The 19,300-nt window shown below is 57.1% G+C and overlaps 1 protein-coding gene across 3 annotated transcripts in view; it reads left to right on the forward strand.

Moving 5' to 3' along the window:
• MIDN (midnolin) overlaps positions 1 to 18,853 on the forward strand; it is a 31,511-nt gene extending 12,658 nt beyond the window's left edge. For all 3 annotated transcript variants that reach the window (XM_054013921.1, XM_054013923.1, XM_054013922.1), the window contains exons 5-8: positions 4,651 to 5,043; positions 6,441 to 6,573; positions 7,059 to 7,352; positions 17,174 to 18,853. In XM_054013921.1, coding sequence (XP_053869896.1) covers positions 4,651 to 5,043; positions 6,441 to 6,573; positions 7,059 to 7,352; positions 17,174 to 17,436 — 1,083 coding nt within the window. In that variant the 3' untranslated portion in view covers positions 17,437 to 18,853. The remainder of the gene's footprint in view (positions 1 to 4,650; positions 5,044 to 6,440; positions 6,574 to 7,058; positions 7,353 to 17,173) is intronic.
• The last annotated feature ends 447 nt before the right edge of the window (positions 18,854 to 19,300 follow it).

Raw genomic sequence — 19,300 nt, forward strand, 5'->3', positions numbered from 1 at the left:
GGGGTGTATGGATTGCACCCCGTTTGCCAGGCTGAGGACAGGAGGATCTGTCTGCATCTCAGGCGCTTACAGCCCAGCGCCACCCGGCTTAGACAAATATTTATCCTTGCCAAGCAAAGGCAGGGAGCGAAGTGTTTGTTCACGAATCCTCCCCTCCCTTCCCAGGACCCTCCTCAGCCAAGAAGCAGAGGGGGCCGATCCTGCCCAGTCCCTCACCTAGTGTTGGGCTGCTGCCGATTGAAAAGCCACCCGTTCCGCTGCACTAGGGGTGGGCGGGGTGGACCCATGACCGATCCCTGCTGGGGTGTCCTTCCCACTAGGGGGTGTATGTGACTAAACATCAGCATGGCCTGGCCACCTCCCCACAACCAGGATTGCTGTGTGTGTGTGTCTGCCCTGTCCCCCCTGACTGCTGGACTCAGAGGGGTGGAGGGCAGAGGCATGGCTGTACACCCCCAGAGCCCTAAGGGAGCTCATGGGGTGGGATGGTAGAGAAATCGGCTGCAGTTTGCTGGCCGGAAGGGTCAGAGGTAGTTGGGATCCTCCGCTTCTGAGAGCGGGGACAAAGGGGTGAGCTGGAGAGGAGGCTGAAGGAATAGCGCACGCACACCCCCCCCCCCCCCCGCCTGGCGAGGGTTAAAGCCGGCCCGCCTGGCGGGTGGAAAGCTAAGTGGCAGTGGGGGGGCCCTGAGGCAGCACTGAGCTGGGCCTTTAATATTCCCCCCACCTTTCCCCAGAGCAGATGGCGGGTGATTTACGCTGCCAGGCACTTCCTAGAATGAGTAATGAGTGTGTGTGTGTGGGGGGGGGGGGTGGGGGTGCTGTTGGGGGGGGCATGGGGAGGGGTTTTTCCAGCAGGCTATGTTCTTCAGCCCCCCCCCGCGCCCCTCAAACCTACCTATGATTTGGGCATCCCATGCTTTTTTAGGAGTTCCCTGCTCCTCTCCCCTCCCAGCTGCTCCATCACCTGCCACTCTGAGCTTGGGAGGGGTTTGGGGGGGCGGGGGGAGTGTGACTGACTCCTCTCCCCTCCCCCTCCCCCATTGTAGGTGTTGGGGGGGCGTTGAGGCTCTCTGCCTCTTGGTGGCCTTTGCACTTGCTGCTTGAGTCATGCTGCAGAGGGGCTCGCCCGCCCCCGGAGCGCTGCGCTGGGGGTGCACGTGTCCTTGCCTGCCCCCTCACAGTCCTCTAGTCGCCTTCCTGAGTCGCTGTCCTTCCCCCCCCCCCCCCCCTCCCCCGGCCGGTCCCTGGCCACGCACACACCTGGCTGGGGGCTGCTTCACCCTGCCTTGCTCTACGTGACTTGGCGGCTCTGCTCCGGGGGGGCAGAAGTGCCCCCATGCTCAGGGGAAGGCTCTGAGGCCAGGCCTCCCCCATCCCTTCACTTCTAGTGCCAGGCAGCGGAGCTGGGGGTATCGCAGGAGCTGGGGGCCGGCGGCACAGCCCTTCAGACTGGCCCCCCTCCCTGCCCCCTCTATGTGGTTTCCCTGCCTGTCTGAGCTGCAGGTGGCCCGGGCACCCACGCTCCCTTGGCACGGGGTGGGTTCCTGGCGGCTGTGATGTCAGCTGCCTTGGGCCATGGTAACCTCTGTTGTGGGGTCTGCACGGGTGGGGATGGGGGAGTGAGTCTCTTCTCCCTTCCTCGCACAGTGCGTGATACAGGGTTGGGGGGTGGGGGCTCCCGTAGAAGGCGCTCTGTGGTCGCCCTCAGCGAGTGACACACAGCGCTGGTGGGCTTGGCTGCAGAAAGGTCAGGGGTGCATGTAGGGGGAGCTGCGAAAGGGTGACTAACGGCTCGTGGGTGACAGCTGCTGGGTGGGCAGAGCGTGTGAGCTGGCTGGGCGGCGGGGGCTTCGGGAGAGCCCCCTTCAGCACAGACCTTGTCGGTGAAGCGACTTTACCCCTGGGGGGCAGGGGGGACTCCCTGCCCAGCTGGGCCTGGATGGCCAGCCTCCCTTCTCATGCCACCACAACGGCCCCCCAAGGCGCTCGCTCGGCTCAAACCCGCCGTCGACTCGGTTGTATACAGGGCTCTGTGGTGATATACACTCAGTGACACCGCCCCCCTCCCCAGCCTCTCTCGCCTCCCCTTCCTGGTCACCCGAGTCCATGGGATCTGATCAGCGACTAGGGAGATTAATTTCTCCGGCTGCGCCTTCCCCCTGGTGAATGGTCGGAGGATTCAGCAGCTGTGTGTTTCCCTCTTCCCCCACACCCCCAAGTGCTGACTTCTTCCTCTCACCCCCCAGCTCAAACCCCGGAGGCCCCTCCTTTCCCTGCAGCCTCACTGATTGGGGTGGGGAATATGTCACAAGGCAGCGTGGCAGATGGGGGGGGCACCCGTCCTGAACTGCCGGACCTTGTTGAGGGTGCCCATACACCCAAGTGCTGTGGGGCGCAGGGTGTGGTTTGATACATGGACAGCTTGGCTTTCCCCAGTCCCTTGGTCCTGCTCGTTAGCCTGCCAGTTAATGAGAGCCCAGCTAGTGGGAGATTGGACAGAACTGGGGCAAGGTGGCATATCTTTGTGCTGAGCACTGGATGGAGCAAAATTCCTGAGCGTGAAATCCACAGTGGGTTTTCCCCCTGGGCTCAGTCTTCCTGGTTAAAGGTCCCGCTGGAGAGCTCCAGCTGTTGGGGGAATTCCCCTCTTCCCAGCATCCCCCAGGGATGCTCTGAAATCCCAACAACCTCTCCAGGACTCTTGCAGATAGTTCAGTGGGTGGTTCTTTGCAATCCTTCTGTGGCTGTTTTCCCCTGGACTGAGTCACTGTGCAGGGATTTGGCTCCCGTGCAGCCCTGGGACCCAAAGATCTAACTCCGAAATGGCCACTGAATTGTCTGGGTGTCTGTTTCTGGGCCCCCGGAGTTGGGTCCCGGCAGCTCACGTTGACATAGGTTGGGCTTGTGGGTGCTGAGTGTCTCTGGAAGAAAGTCCAGCCCTGGGTGTCTCACATTAGAGTCTCTGTAGGATGGGAGACCCAGATGTTTCCTTTCCCCTTTTAAAGATCAGACATGTCATCTGCCTTTGTTTCGCAGGTGTGTGAGATGGGCCTCCATGCCCAGAAACTGGGTTTGCCCAGAAACTGGGTTTACCCAGTTCTTGAACGGGGCAAGTAGTCCGCTGAGGAACTTGCCACAAGTCCTATCCAAGAAAGAAGTGGGCTTAGCCCCTTGGGCTGGAGGGGTGTAGCAGTGCTTTGTAGTGGGAGCCCTGAACATGCCAGCTGAGTCATATTACAGCGCCTGGGAGGGCTACTATTGATCCAGATGGGGCGAGGAGCAGGGAAAATGGGGGTGAATCCCCAGCAATGGCTGTGACCTCCTTGGAAAAGAGGGAGTCAGGTGACTTTTTTTGGCATCCCGTGTGACTGTCGGCTGTGTCTCCATCCCCTGCCGCTGTCTCAGGTGCAGCAGACTTGGCAGATGCTAGACTAGCCGGGGAAGAGAAGCCTCTTTCAGGCTATAGGGAAATGCAAATGCGCAGCTGTGCAAATGAACAGGGGTGCGTGTGTCACTGGGGTGGGGGTGAGCAGAAAGCGTCTGCAGTAACCGCCATAAAGAGTGTGTCAGAGGGTGGATTCCAGACCCTGCCGCTGGACCTTGTCCCGCTTGGGGGGGGCCCCCCCACGCCCAGCTCTGGTTAATCTCCTCCTGTGCACTGCGGGGAGTGGCTGTGCGGGCAGGTTTATCACCAGGGTGGGGTGGCGACCCTCCCCTGTTTTTTGTAAAAGCCGCCTCCGTCAGTTTGCTCCCTTGGCACCACGGGTCACATGGGAACAAGACGTGGCAGGCGAGTCCTGCGGGCCTTGAGCTTTAACCCATCAGGGTCACACCCCGCCCCTGGTGTCCTGCTGGAGATCTGGGAGGACCTTGCAGATAGGTACTCCCAAGGAGCAAGGGGTGCCTCTTCTAAAAGGCCCGGCTTCTCAGTTTTAGCCCTGACGTGCCCCACCCCAGGCAGCTGCCCCCACCCTGCTGGGCTCTTGGCACGCTCCCCCTTTCCTGCTTCTGCTCATGGTGCTGATGCCCCTGTGTCTCTGGGATGGCAGTGGGCTCCTTTCAGGCCCATCGCCATGCTGCAGGGAGCACGGCCCTTCTGCACATGGGCTGGGAGAGGGGGCAGAGAGAGCTCACATGGGTGGGGTGGTGGTGGTAAGATAATGGTGGGGGGAGAGTGGGATACAGACGGCATGTGTTGGGGGGAGGGGGGGAGATATGGCTTCTGGGCCAAGTACCTACCCCAGAAGCACACCTACAGCTCCCCACCCCTAAATGATCAAAGCAGCCTTTCAAATCGCGCCGCCCCCCCCCTCCCTGCCCCAAGTCCTGTGATCAGTCTGCTTGGGGTCAGCCCATGGGGAGCCCGCGGGTGCCCCCCACCAGGAGGACTCCTGTTCCCTCATTGGGTCGGGGGGGCAGAAGGGCATAGCTGGGCAGTGGGGAGAAGGCAGCGCCACTTGGCAAAGTCAAACCAGCCCTGAGCTGTCCAGTCCCGTTCCTCGCCCCCGTATCTCGGAACCGGTGGCACCGGGAACCGTTCTGCTTCCCCTTTGCCGTGGGCCGGACTTTGCTGGTGCCCCCCCACCTCACCCAAGTGCTGCTGCGCCATGATCGAGACGGTGACCCGAACTCCTCTTCTCTTCTCAGGTCAATGACTTCCTGTCCGGAAGGTCCCCGCTGACGCTGGCCCTGCGGGTCGGCGACCACATGATGTTCGTGCAGCTCCAGCTGGCAGCTCAGCAGAGTGGGGGGCAGCTCCAGCATCGGCATGTCATCGCCAGCCGGGGGGAGCCCGGGGCAGCGGCCGGCCCCACCCCCCAGTGCAGGACGCTGCACGGAGGGACCAGCTCCAACTTCGCCCGCATCCCCGTGGTGCCCACCTGCCAGCAGAGCCCCGCCCCCAGCCCTGCCCCCTCGGCACAGGCCACACCCATGTACTGTAACGCCGCCCACCCCGCCCCCGTCACAGCCGGGATGTTCCGGTCGCATGGGGCCAGCACGCAAACGGTTAACAGCAGTGTCGTCTCCTCCTGCTCAGAGGTGAGTCTGGCTTTAAAAAATAAGTCTCTTAGGTGGGGAGAGAAAAGGGGAGAGCTGGGCCTCAGGACTCCTGGGTTCTATTCCTGGCTCTGGAAGGTGACTGTTCTCTAGTGGTTAGAACAAGGCCTTGTCTATATCCACTCCTCCCACTGACAGGTTACATCCCCACTTCATGCCTCAGTTTCCCCATCTATAAAATGAGGGTGTTGTGAGGCTTTGCTACATTTTTTCCAAATGCTGTGAGATCCTGAGGCAAATGGTGCCAGAAAAGGGCATAGTGTGTGGTGGTGTGTGGTTTTTTTTGTTTTTGTTTTTTGTTTTATTGCAACGCGTAAGGCAAATATCTGCTCTACCTTTTGGCAGGGGGTGGCGGGGGAGAGGGTTTCCCTCAGAGAGAGAAGCTATCCAGGCTGGTCTGTGTACTGCCTCTTGTGCTTTGACTGCAAAATGCTTATAGTCCGAGGAAAACCCCACCCTGCCATGGGAAGAAATATCCAGCAACCCTCCAGTCTCAAAATAGGATCATTGCTTATCAGACTAATCACAATCCTTGGCTGGCATCTTTCATTGCCAAGTACTTCCCAAAGGCAGGCAGACCCATTATCCCCATTTCACAGATGGGTAAACTGAGGCACAGACCGGGGAAAGCGAATCACTCAAGGTTTTGCAGCAGAGCTGGGAGTAGAGCCCAGGTCGTCTCGTGCCCTAACCACTAGACCATGCTCCCTTCCTAGAGAGCAGGTTTCTTGGTCCGAATGGGTTCATGGGTCTTGATCGCTCAAGACCCAAATGTAAGGCAGATGGTAGCATTGAAGATGCCCTCTAAATCATTTTCTTCACTGTGAACGGGGCTCGGCCGATGGCGGGTTTGAAATCTGGCTGATTTCAGGTGTTGCTTTTGGAAGTGCCCTGTGACTGCATGGCCTAGTTGATGTAGCACTGGACTGGCAGGCAGAAGACCTGGGTTCTGTTCCTGGCTCTGGCCTACTGGGTGAACAAGTTGCTTCACTGCCCTATGCCTCAGTTTTTCCCGTTGGTAAAATGGGGATAATGACGCTGCCCTCCTTTGTAAAGTGCTTTGAGATCTGTGGGTGAAGAGCACTACTTAAGAGCTAGGGACGACGACGACGACGACGATGATGATGATTATGGGATCGCCCTGCGTGGGTGTGGGTACTGCCTTGTCCCAAAGGTTGAGGGGAAAAAACCTCATGCCTTATGCTGGCCAAGGAAATAAGATTGTAACCCTGGGAAAGTTTGGATGTGGGACTTTTTCCCCCAGCCACCCATCGAGCTAGGGGTCTGCCCCTGTGGCTGCAGGTTAGTGGGAGCCTTCTGGCCCACTGGTGTCTGTTTCTAATGGCTAATAAGTGTCTCTCTGTCTTGCCGCTTGCCAGGTGGACTGTAGCGCCCGGAGTAACAATTCTGCCGGCAGCAACCCAGCCCCAACAAGCCGATCCCGCAAACCTGGCGCAGTCATAGAGAGCTTCGTTAACCACGCTCCTGGGGTCTTCTCAGGGACCTTCTCTGGTACGTTGAGAGCCCAGGGGACTGTAGGCCCGACTCTCCTCTCACCAGTGCTGGTGTGATGCCATGGGCGAGCGCCGGTGCGCGTGGCTGGGGAATTGGAGAGTCTCTTTTCACGCTGCTTGTGCAGAACAATGAGGAGGGGAGAACCAGGGCTGGACCAGGGCCCAGGTTGGTTGGCATGGTGAGGGCAACTTTTGGTGGCCAATGAGAGCTGAGTTTGATGGGTCTCTTCCTACCTCAGCATCCTGCCTGGGATGGGGGCTCATGCCAGCTTTGGCTGCCAGCCTTCCAGGGAGATTCAGTGCATTGACAACCCCCCTGACCCCCCCCCAGGGCCCTGCACTGTGTTCTGGGGCCATGGGTGGGTCACAAAGATGCTTATGGGGAGCCCCTGAGGGGTGGCAGTGTGTGCCAAGGGTTGGGCTCAGCTACTGCCCCTACAAGCAGCATGGCATGACGTGTCCCCCGCCTCTTCTCCCCTGCAGGCACTTTGCACCCCAATTGCCAGGACAGCAGCGGGCGGCCCCGGCGTGACATCGGCACCATCCTTCAGATCCTCAATGACCTCCTGAGCGCCACGCGGCACTACCAGGGCATGCCTCAGTCCCTGACGCAGCTGCGGTGTCAGACGCAGTGCGCCCCCTCCTCGCCCCCACCCTCCCCGGACCCCGCCAGCAAAACTACCTCAGAGAAGCTGACGTCCGCGACCGCCGTGGCCTCGCAGCCCCTGCACTCCGTGGTCCAGTGCCAGAGCCAAATCAGGATGTGCAAGCCCAGTGGTGAGTCCTGCCCCGTGATTGCCCCCCCCCCACGCCCCCGCATGTGGCCCTGTGGCCTGGTGCAGGCCTCCCGCTGTGGCTGGGTTTGCTTGTCCCTGTTGCAGGCCTAGTCGTTAGGGAAGCTGTGATGTGCCCACGGCAACTGGGCTGGACTGGGCCCGCGTGATGCTGAGAGTGCTGGCTGGATCCTGGCAGCCCAATGATTTCCTTCCCTTCCCCCCCCCCCCAGTTGTGTGTGGCTGGAGGTCCAGCCAAGTGAAAGTTAAAGGCCATCAGAGGCAGGAGGCTGGTTCTGCTGTTCATCTTAGCTGGGATAGGCCAGTGCTGAGCTCAGAGGGAAAGGGCCGGGGCTGGGGGGGGCTTGTGTATCTCTTCCCCCATCCCCAGGTCCTTGGTGGGCTGTAGGGCCCCTGCTGACGACAGAGGAAGTGTGGGTGATGGCCTCCTTCCTTCCCACCCCGGGTCTCTAGCTGGGATTTGCTTGCTCCGATTCACTTCCTCTGCGTATCTGGTTCCGTCTGCCTCTTTGTTCTGTAACTGTCCTGATGGGACTTCCAGCCAACTGGCGGGGAAGGGGGGGGGCAGCAGAGGGGGAGGGTGAAAAGCCATGTGTTAATTCCGGGTTCCCAAGGACCATGATTTACCCTTTGCCGAAAGAAGGCAGAGAGATGGGGCCTGGTTCTGGTTGCAACCCTTGGCTAGAAGTGCTGGGGTTAACTCCCCTTGTACAGCTGCCTGTGCTCAGACTGCACCCTATGCTGCAGAGTGAAGGGAGCCTGTTTGTTTGCCTATTTATTTATTTGAATGAATGGCCCTTTGCCATCTTGTTCCAAAAGCCTCTTGGCCTAGGACCCCTGTCTGTAAGGACTGCAGAAGGCTAACAGCAGAATAATTAAACCAACCAAGGGGGTTGATTGACAGGTGTGATAGGGGTGCTCTGTTTACACAGCACAGTAGCCCACGGGCTCAAAGGTGTTTAGGTTCCTGATTCCTTGATTTCAGTGGGAGCTAGGGGCCAAAATAACAGTGAGGATCTGGCCCTATAGAAATGGAAGGTCCCTGCCCTGACAATCTTACAGTGCACATCAGTGCTTTGCTTCTGGGGTGCTATTTCTTTAGGTCCTCTGCTTAGGATTTGCATATTAAAATGTATTGTTGTGCCTATGCTTTCCTGGCTAGACACTGATTTGGAGTGATGCATAATCGCTCCATTGATACCGGGTCCCTCCAATGCTCTCCCCCTCCAATGGGCAAGCCGGGGGCTATGCATTTAATGTGCAAGTTTCTCTCCTCCTTTTAAAAAAAAAAAAAAAAAAAAAAATCTCTTGGCTCCCAATTTGCATCTCATCAGTGCAGTTAAGGCGCTCAGTGGTTCCCTGGGGAATTTGCAAACCTATTACCTGTTTCTTATTTGCGTGTTTACCTTCCCCCTCCAACCCTACTAGGGGGTATGTGTGCGCAGTGAGTTACCCACCTGGCTTGTGTTGTCCCATTCAATGCGCAGGGACTGTAGCTGGCTGGTTACTCAAACTGGGTTCTTCCAGTGACATAATTTGGCAGCTTTAAGAAGAGACAGTCAATTTTGTTTCCTGTTTGGTGAATTGGACTCAGGGGGAGGGGGAAATGAGTCCTGGCATTAAAAATAAAATCAAATTAAAACCTAAGACTTAAAATCAAGAGTCAAGATTTTCACTGGTGAATTTTGGGAGCCCAACATGATCTGATCTTCAAAAAAAAATACCCTTGGCATGTTGGGCCCCTCTATTATACTGCCTGGCAGTTTTCATCCATAGATCTCGGAGCGCCTGACGAAGGATGTCCGTTTTATGATCTCCCCCCTCCCCCTGAGTCCAATTCACCAAACTGAGGCACAGAGTCTTGCCGAAGGTTACCCAGCAGGGCCGGGGCAGAGGAACAGAACCCAGTCCCACTGTTGTGCCCTAGCCACTAGATGTCTCCAGTCGGAAGGACGCCCCAAAAATCGCTAGTTACTTGTGAGAATCTTGGCTAAGGATTGTGTAAGCTTTTAGGGGCAGGGGCTGAGCACACCTGTGTGGTTTTATACAGCACCCGTTAAAGGGGGAGGGGTCCTAAGGCTGATCAGGCCAGCTGTGAACTATATAAGTTGGTGTTCATAGGTGTGACCTTGAGGCTTGGTGGCATGGTTCTGGAGGAACACGTGTGTGTGCGTGCACGTGTCCCATTGTAGGTCTCCGACACTCTTTGGCACAGTTGGTGACATTCAGGACTGTTCCACATACTGGGGGCACTTAATTCCTTTGGGAAACTTTTGCCCCACTTACTCAGGTGCTTAAAATGGGGGAACCGCCCGCTGCCCCCGGTTGTGGCCGCAATTCTCCGAATTGTCGGGCCGTTTTTATCTTCTATGTGGTCATTGAATTGTGTTCTGTGCCAGTGGAGTGACTCCATTCGAACTGGTGGCATTACACCAATGGGTAACTTGGTCTGGGGTGTGCGTTCGTGCGCCGGTTTTGGAGGACTCCTGGAATGGGGGTGACTCTGCACCCACCCACTCCTAGCGATTCCTGGTGCAGAAAGATTTTATCCCTTCCTCCTGATCTGATTCAGCGGGCCACCATCTCCTCCCCCTTCCTTCTTTCCCTCCTATCTCTCCTGTCTGTCCCCTGCTGCTCTGCCTCTGTTCCAGCTACAATGCAGCCACACATGCACACCCCCTTCTCCACTTGCTGTCTAAATCCAGGGCGAGACAAAGGGCCCCATTCAGAGCCAGGGAGGCTGGTTGGGGAGGAGTGGGGAAGAAAGCACTTGGCCTCTGGTTTGGCATTTTTGGCCTGGCCCTGAGGAAGCTGTAGGCTGGGGACATGCTGCAGAAATAGAAGCTGGGGGGAGGGTGTGGGGTCAACACAAAACAATCCTGCTTTCTCTTCCTGGCAGACTTGAAAATATACTTCCCACCCCTCGCCCTGGGCCTTTTCCCAGCTGGGGGCAGAGCCCTCTGTCCGGGTGCCAAGCTTTGGGGTGCTCCTAGGTGGACTCCAGCCAGACATCTGCCTGGAGAGGACTGTCAATTTGTCATCGCCACTTCCCGAGCTGGGGCCAGCCCTAGGTTACGCAGGGTCCTAGAAGTCAGACGTGAGCCCCCAGCCCCGATCCAGTTTGGCAGCTGCAAGGCTCATGAGTTTCTGCAGAGGTGGCACAGACCAGCCATTGGCACAATCTGTTCAGGCACCTGTGTGCAGGCCTGGGGGAGGGGGAGGCAGTGAGGTCTAGTGGTTAGAGCACAGGGTTGGGATCCAGTGGTTAGAGCAGGGGACTGGGAGTCAGGACTCCTGGGTTCCATTCCCAGCTTCGCTGATGGCTTACATTGGCTAAGTGGCTCGCCCTCTCTGTGCCTCGGTTTCCCCTGGTGTGGGATGGTTTCCTGACATCACACATGGGTGGGGTGTGCAGGTTTAGCTCCTGCAGCTAAACCCAGGTGCTGCCAGCCAAGGGCTTTGAGGTCCCTCCAAGGGCAGAGCGTTGGTAAGAGGCTATGTATGCTGCTGGTAAGGCAGGGCCCTGTCTCCACCCCACCCGCCCGTTCCCATGGCAGGGCTCGGCTGGGGTATGCGTGTAGGAGGCCTCCACTTATCTGCAGGGAGCAGCTCTTTATTCACCTTGAGCTTTGGGCCCTGCGCCGCCCCCTCCCATCCCCAGAAAGTTAATTTCTTTCCTTCCCGCCCCCTCCTTGTTCTTCCTTTCATGACGCCGGAGCCGCCGAACAGGGCTTAGCAGGATTCTTGCGCCCGGGGACGTCACTGGCATGTGAGCCGGGCAGCTGCCCTCCCTCGTAGGGAAGCGTCTCTTGGCGGGGAGAGAGAAACGAGACGTGGCAACCAACCAGCTTCCGAGCCGCCCAGTTGCTGGTTGCTGCTTGCCGCTTGCCCTGGGGCTGGGGAGGGATTCGGGGTGTCTCTCTGCTTGTGGGGACCTGGGGGGGGGGGGGGTCATCCTCAAATGATCTCCCTCCACCTCTCTCCATTCTCCTTCCCTTTCCCCTCCATCCTGCCTTCCCAAGGTCACTGCTGCAGGCTGTCTCCAGCTCCAGCCCTTCCTAGGTTCTCATTTCCCCCCTCTCTGGGTAAGCTCCGCTCAGAGCAATGCTGCTTTCCTCCTCCCCCCCCCCCCCCCCCCGCAGCCTCTCCAAGTCCTTTCAAACCCCCCTCGCTGGGCTCGACCCCCCCCCCCCCCCAGAGCGGCCTGGTTGGGGGGAGCTGCATTCCATCCACCCAAGCTTCCCCGCTCTGTTTGTTCAGTTGGCTCCGGCGTAGGGAGGTGGGCGCTACAGAAAAGGAACTGAGGGGGAGGGAGAGAGGAGAAAAAAAGGGGGGGGGGATAGAGGCAACAACAAAGGCCTGCTCCAGGGGCTGGAAATGTGCCTGAGCCCTGCAGGAAGCGGACTCTGGCTCACACTCCCCCCCCCCCCCCCCCGTTCCTAGGGTTTGGGGGTGTGTGTGTGTGGGGGGGGTGGGGGTTGTGCCTTTCACTGATTTGTTTTGAAATAGCATTACACACCTTGCTTCCAGCCTCCCCCCCCCCCCCCGCCAATCTGTGCTGCTTAAACTCTGCGTGTGATTGTGGGGGGAGGGGGACCCAAGTCCCTGTTTCATTCATCCTCCATCGTTCTCCACGGATTGAGGATGCTTTTGTAAGCTATTGAACCTGGGGCCCCCTTCCCCCCCCCCCCCCCCAATTGCAAAGCCTCACGAATGTTTAGCGCAGGAAAAGGCTGGTTCTCCGCTGGAGATGATCTGTGTTGGGGGGGGAGCAGGGGGCTGTTGGAACAGCCCCCTCTCCTCTTCCCAGCACCCAGCAGGGGTTTGAAACTGGGGCAGGACAGGGTGCTGGGTGGAGAAGGAGGGGCTCGGCGGATAGGGTGTGTCTGAGACGCACTCGCTCAGGCGTGGAAGGTAGCATCTCTTTTCCTCCCTTCCCCCCCCCCCCCCGCCTACTAGGTCTTCGCCTCTCAGCCAACGCAAACAAGAGCTCGCTGGGGCCCGAAAGTCACGTGCGAGTGCTCCCAGAGAGCCTAAGCGAGGCCTGGTGGGATGGGAACTAGGCCAGGGCAGCCATCTTGAAACATGGCTGCTGTTGAAGGACTCAGGGCTGTGCAGACTCTTCCCCTTTCCCCCTTAGCTGCTTTTGCACTGCTGTTGCTGGTGGAAAGATAGAACTGGCTGGATTTCTTTCTTGTTTGGGGCTCGTGGTGCCTGCGCGCTGCACGGCCACCCAGCCATCTTGCCACGGCTTTGCACGTCACGTGACTGGGAGCACGGCCCTCAACCTGCCCAACCCTGGCGGCTCCTCTCGGCACCACCATGCCCGGGAAGCGGGACAGACCCGGGGCTTGCCAGCAGGGAGAGCTAAAGAGTGGGGTGGAGGACATTGGGAGGGGGGCCCTGGGGGGTGGCTGGGTTTTCTGTGTCAGCTGAGCTGGCTTCCAAGGACCTGTCCACACTGGCGTCCGGGTGGGTCTGCATGCAACTGAGGGACAGTGGTCCCATCTACACCACAAGGTGAAACAGTGTTTGACTGACATGGTGGGGGGGATAGGGCCGATTTAACCTGTAGTCACCCGTTTGTCCGCTCCCACCGTGGCGACGTCTCCAGGATGGCCAAGGTCCTTAATGCAGTCTGAAATGGGCTTTAAAGCAAGGTAGTTGCGTCATGGCCTAGGACCCTTTTAATTGGGTTTCTCCAGAGCCTGCTCCGCCCCAGCGGGGGGGGTCTGGCATAGGTTCTGGCATGGGTGTGAAACTCTAGTGTGTAAGAGAGGGGAGATAGATGCTCCCCTGCCTTCCCCCCCCCCCCCCCCCGGGTTTAATAACAAGGTTCATAGACACCCTCACCCTGGAAATCCCTTCTGCCCTGTGCTAGAACCTGGCTCAGACATGTTTGCAGCTGGCACATTCGCGGGTAGGAGCTGCGGGGGGGGGGGAGGGGGGTTCTAAATTTCTCTCTGAGCAATCACCCAAGCCCTGGTGACCCCTGGCCACGTACCCAGCTGTCCCGAGCTCCTGGGAACAGTAGCACTGCTGTGTGAGGACGGATCTGGCCCAGACTGGCTCTCGGCTGCAGGGGAAGTAGCAGAGAGCGCTCTCACGGAGGGAAGGGGGGAGGGCAGGCACACAAACCAACACTGTTGCTTGTGTGTAGCCGGCTATCCGCAGCGCCCCGCTGGCTCGCACTCCAGACAAACAGCGCTAGTATTTCTGTAGGGATTTTTTTTCTTCTCTCTTTCTCCCACCCCCCACCCTTTCCCCCTGGAGGGGATCCTAAATATTTAAGGCTCGCTAACAGGGCTTTGCTCTCTGGGCTGTGCATGCCGTGCATGCCTTTCCGCCCACTGATGCAGCCATGGACAGCAAGGGGGCTTGAGGCATCAATCGCATTTGGAGAGGGTCTCCGCCACGGGGGTGTTGGGGGGGCAGAGGGGGAGGGAAGAGCGCTGAGGGAATCTCTGGTGGGAGGGCTCTGGCAAGAACTGCCGCCAATGGGGAGGGGGTGGCTCAGCTGTAGCTGCAGGGGAGAGGGTTTGGTGCGGCTTTAGCTGAGGGGAGCTGATTACAGGCCCCCTTCCCCGTCTGCCCTGGGGCTGTCATGCATAGCAATCTTCCTGCCCTGTGCACCCTGGTTCTTGGCCGAGCTGGGATCAGGACCCTGCAACAGAGAACAGCTGGGAGGCCAAGTGGGATGGATCACACCTGGGGACCCCCATCCCGCAGAAGTCTAGGCATGTGTGTGCTTTGGGTCTAGGTTTTGGGATAGGTGACTTTCGATTGGATGTGCCGTGGGTCTGGGAGAGCCTTGTTGTGTCTGGGTAATGCCTAGCACCGTGGGATTGGGGCCTCTAGGCCCTACCCCAATACAAATAAGGAATATTAACTCTCTGGAGCCTCTAGGCTCTCACAAGGGCCCAACGCTCCAGTATCGGAGCCCCTCACCAGTATGTCCAGCCTTCTCCTCCTCCCAGCCACGCCCTCCCCTGAGAGCTGGAAGAGTGCTACCCCTGCTTCACAGATGGGGGTGTGTGTGTGTGTGGGGAAACCGAGGCACAGAGACCAGGGAGAACTGATTCCCCTCCTTGTAATGAAGGAAACAGGGAACCCATATTTTCTGTGTCTCAGTTCTGTACGTCCCGTCCCCCCCGCATACCCAATGACCGTCCTTGTCCGCTCACGGCCTGTGTGGTTCCGATCCCAGCTCGGGGCCTCGTCGATTCTACTCCCCTCTCTGTCCCTCGCCGCCCCTCCCCCTGGTGCCGCAAGCTCCTTCCCCTCCCCTGGTGCTGTGGGGAGAGAGAGCCGCTTTCACGGCCAAGTTTATTATTGAGTGGGATCCTTTTTTCCTCTTTCTCCAGCGCTGAAGCCCATATCTATAAATGTGCAATTGTTCATCCTCCCACTTGCTGCTAAACCAAGCGGGGCGCTCGCTCTCTGGCGCGCACTCGCCCCGGCGATGAGAGCTTGCGCTCCTGACGGAGAGGAGTGGGTGGGAAGCAGCCAGTGGCTTCTGTTCCGCTCAGTAAGGGGGAGCCCCCCCCCCCATTAAAATGCCCAACAAACCTACCTCTGCCAACGGCACAAACTCTCCCTTCTCAGGGAGAGCACCTAGGCGGCGTCCCTGCCCACTCCTTCCACCCCGTACCCCTTCCTCCCCGGAACCAGAGCTGCCCCATGCTCTCTGGGGCCTCTATATCGGCCTCTTGGGGTCATCCACTGTGGGGCCTTCTCCTGTGTGGGTGGGCACTGTCTGTAGCACCCCCTGGAGGCTGTTTTGAGGCGGGATCCAACCTCGGGGAGGAGGGGGTCTTAATAGCCCCCTCCCCGCTCTGCTGAGGCCAAGTTGTGAGTCCAGGCGTCCTCATTGCTGTGCGGTCTCCTGTCTGTCTGCCTCTTGGAGGCAGGGGATAGTGGCATTCTGGGGGGCTGAAGTGGAGATTGCTGGGGGGGGAGGGTTGGTACAGCCAGGACTGGGGATCAAACTGGGTGTGCTTTGCATGGGTCATTGGGAAGAGGGAGAGGGGGGGAATGCTGGGAAGCTGGAAGAGCCTAAAGAAAATGGCTCTCCTTCCCCAGCCATATCCTCCTCCCCCCCCCCCCCCCGCCCCACACACACACCATGCTCTATTTATCCTTGAGTATAGGAAGGAAGAAGGGTGTGTGTATGGGAGGGGGGGTACGTTTCCTCTCCCAACCCCCTGCTGATTCCATGGTGATAAAACAAACACGACACTGCTTGAGAATTGGGGAGATTTGTGTCAATTTGGGGGCATGTCTGGGAATGAAGCTTTCTGGCCTGTACTCCAGGAGGCGGGGGGGGGGGGATAATTATTTGGGGGTTAGGGACTGAATGGTGTGGGGAACTCAGTTAGGAGTGGGGCAGCTAGCGAGCATTCGGCGCTGGGGTGGGATCACTCCTGATGGCCAGACGGGGCGTCCTCGGGGCACGGCCTCTGGCCGCATGGCAGTTCAGCGGGAGTCTGACCACTGTTGCTGCCCTAAGCCGTCTCGGTTCCTGCCCTCTGGTCCAGCTTCTCCCTCTCCTTTGGGATTCTGCTGGTAGGAAAGGTGCTAGAATTTGAGCTTTTCTTAGACTGCTGGAGGTGGTGGGCTCCAGGGAGTAGAACAGGGGGACTGGGAGCCAGGATTCCTGGGTTCTGTTCCCAGCTCTGGGAGAGGAGTGGTGTCTAGCGGTTGGAGCAAGGAGCTGGGACTTAGAAAGGCCTGTTGGATCAAAAAAGGCAACGTTGTTCCCTCTAGCGCGTCTTTTAGTGCTCTGCCAGGTCTAGTATTTAAATTGTTCCCGCTCTGGACCTCAGTTTCCCCATCTGTGGATAAGGGGATAATTCTCGCCTACTGGTTCACACAGTGCTTGTAGAGTCTTTGCTGAACGGTGCTCTCAAACCAGGATGCTTGATTGTCGCAAGGTGTTTTTTCACTCCCAACTCTGCCACTTGGGGAAGTCTCCTGGGCTGGTATTTTCAAAGGGGCGGAAGGGCAGTAGTTGCATAAGAGTGGCCATACTGGGACAGACCAAAGATCTATCTAGCCCAGTATCCTGTCTTCTGACAGTGGCCAATGCCAGGGGCCCCAGAGGGAATGAACAGAACAGGTAATCATCCAGTGATTCATCCCCTGTCACCCATTCCCAGCTTCTGGCAAACAGAGGCTAGGGACACCATCCCTGCCCCACCTGGCTAATAGCCATTGATGGACCTATCCTCCATGAACTTATCTAGTTCCTTTTTGAACCCTGTTATGGGCTTGGCCTTCACAACATCCTCTGGCAAGGAGTTCCACAGGTTGACTCTGCGTTGTGTGAATAAATAATTCCTTTTGTTTTGTTTTTGAACCTGCTGCCGTCATTTCATTGGGTGACTTCTAGTTCTTGTGTTATGAGAAGAAGTTACACTTCCTTATTCACTTTCTCCTGACCAGTCATGATTTTTATAGACCTCCATCATATCTTCCCCCCCCCCCCCCCCCAGTCGTCTCTTTTCCAAGCTGAAAAGTTCCAGTCTCCTTAATCTCTCCTCATACAGAAGCTGTTCCATACCCCTATTCATTGAATCCATCCCCTTTATGCAGCTGACGAGCTGATGCATGCATAAATACCATTGAAACCGGGCTGGGTACCTCTGCATCTGTAAAATGGGGATAATAATCTATTGAGCTAGCAAGGGAGAGCCCCCACCCCAGTGGCTTTGTAATGTGCTGCACAGTGCTGAGCGTAAGCAAGAACCCAAATGTTGAACCCATAAAACTAACAGACACCCCCCGATTGCTCTTTGGTTTCAGGTGACCGTCTGCGGCAGACCGAGAACCGCGCCACCCGCTGCAAGGTGGAGCGCCTGCAGCTGCTGATGCAGCAGAAAAGGCTGCGTCGGAAGGCACGGCGGGATGCCCGGGCCCCATACCACTGGCTGCCAAATCGCAAGTCCAGCCGGACCAACAGCAACAGCAGCGTGTCTAGCGAAGGCAGCCTGGACCTAGACTTCGAGGATTCAGTGTGGAAGCCTGAAGTCAAGGCAGACCTGAAATCAGAATTTGTCGTAGCATAGACCCCAGACTGATATGAACGAACAGGGCTTGTGGTGGGACGGATCCCGCCGGGGAGAGCCAGGACTCTCATCTCTTCAGTCCCATCGCTCGGATCTCCTCTGTATTCGCTGGATGCCTGGGGTGGACCTGGGCGACGTCTGTCGGAAAAGCGTGGAGGGGTTGCCCCATTTTTGATTTTTGTTCGTTTGTTCCTGGTTTATTTTTCAGAGGGAAGGGGATGGGGTGGGGAAGGGAGCTCTCCAGGACACGTGATGCGGGGAGACGAAGAGCTGGAGTTTCAAGCTGGCGAACTGGATTTTGTTTTGTTCCCGTTTGAATAATAAGTGGACTTTAACATGTCTGCCTTACACCGCCGCCGAACCAATAAAGCCAACGCACGAGAAACTGAACGGAGCCCGTCTGGCGAGTGGGACAGGCTCCGGACTTCCTACTTTTTTTGCAGAGCGGAGCTCGCTCGTCGGAGGGAGAGGGGAACTGTGGTTTATCAAAGCTGCTCATTTTGCTGTGAAAGACCCAAGCATGCACAGTACAGGCAGGCGCTCCCTGGAGGCTCGGAGCCTGGTGCTCACTATATATATATATATTTTGGGGTGGGGAGGGCTGCTGTGCATGCTTGGGCCACGTGGGATCCCAGAATTTGGGGGCTGTTTATTTTTCCTTCCCTCTTTATATGTAGCATTGCTCAGCTGATTTTAATTTTATTTTTTAAACAAATCCAACCCCATCCCACCTCCACACAGTTAGGTTGCAGAAGAACCCACATGCACTTTACAGGTCTCAGTTGTGAAGTAGTGCCCGGGGCAGCCCCCTCACCCCCCAACAGCTTTGTGCTGGCTTTTGGAGATCTTTGTTACGGACCCTCAGAGGAGATGCTATGGGCATCCTCCTCACCCCCCCCCCCCCAGTGTGTTTATTCCCCACCCCCACTCCCTGCTATAATTTTTTTATTTTGGTTGTTTGGGTTTTTTTGGGGTGTGTGTGTGTGTGTGTGTACTTAATTTTGACTCCTTGCAGCAGCAAAGGTGGCTTGCTTTATTTTCTATGGAAGAGGGAGGGAAAATAAATAGATTTCCCCTCTGCTGTAGAGACCAACTTTTTACTTTCAGAAGTTTTTTTTTTTTTTTTTTTTTTCCCACCCAGCTGTTGGTTGTGTTTTTTAACTTAAAGGAAAATTTAAGAAAAAAAATAAATAAATCCAGTACTTGGTAATGGGTGTTTGCAGGCCTTGGGGCTAATATTTATAGACATTAATAACTTGACTGAGCCAGTACTGACCTAGTGTTGCCTAGACCGTAGAAATCCTTTTTCCTGTCCCGTTTTTTTCTTTCTTCACTCTCCTTCCCCTGTCAGGAGATCTGTGCAAATAGAAAAACCCCACGTGATGTGTTTTTTGTCTGTAAAAGTCTTTTGTGTGTGTTTTGGGGGAGGGGTGGGAAAGGAGGGGGTGGGGTAGAGTGGGGGGGAAGATCAAAGTTTTCCATCTTTACTATTTTTTTCTTTTAATTTGGGCGGTATGGATGCAAATAAACTTTAAAATAACGTGAACAATCGGGGCGGGGGGGGAAATCAGGAAAGAAAGTAGCATCCCCTGTGGATTATTCTGGGTTTTTCCCTTTTTTTGGTAGCATTAACTCAAACTTGAGGAGAGACAGGAGCCCTTGAGCCATGGTTAGCTAAAGATAGCATGGGGAGGTGGGTGGGGTGGGATTTTGTCCCCCCTCCAAGGGCAGGCGAGTTGGAATGTTATCCGTAGAACAAAGGGCACTGCTGGTGAATGGGTTAATTCAGGCCAGAACAGGGCTGAATGGAGTTGGTGCTTTTAATTTCCAAAACCCGCTCCCTCTTACCCTCCCCCCCACCCCC

This window comes from Malaclemys terrapin, chromosome 24 (genome assembly GCF_027887155.1).
Source record: "Malaclemys terrapin pileata isolate rMalTer1 chromosome 24, rMalTer1.hap1, whole genome shotgun sequence".
In the NCBI taxonomy this organism is placed as follows: domain Eukaryota; kingdom Metazoa; phylum Chordata; order Testudines; family Emydidae; genus Malaclemys; species Malaclemys terrapin.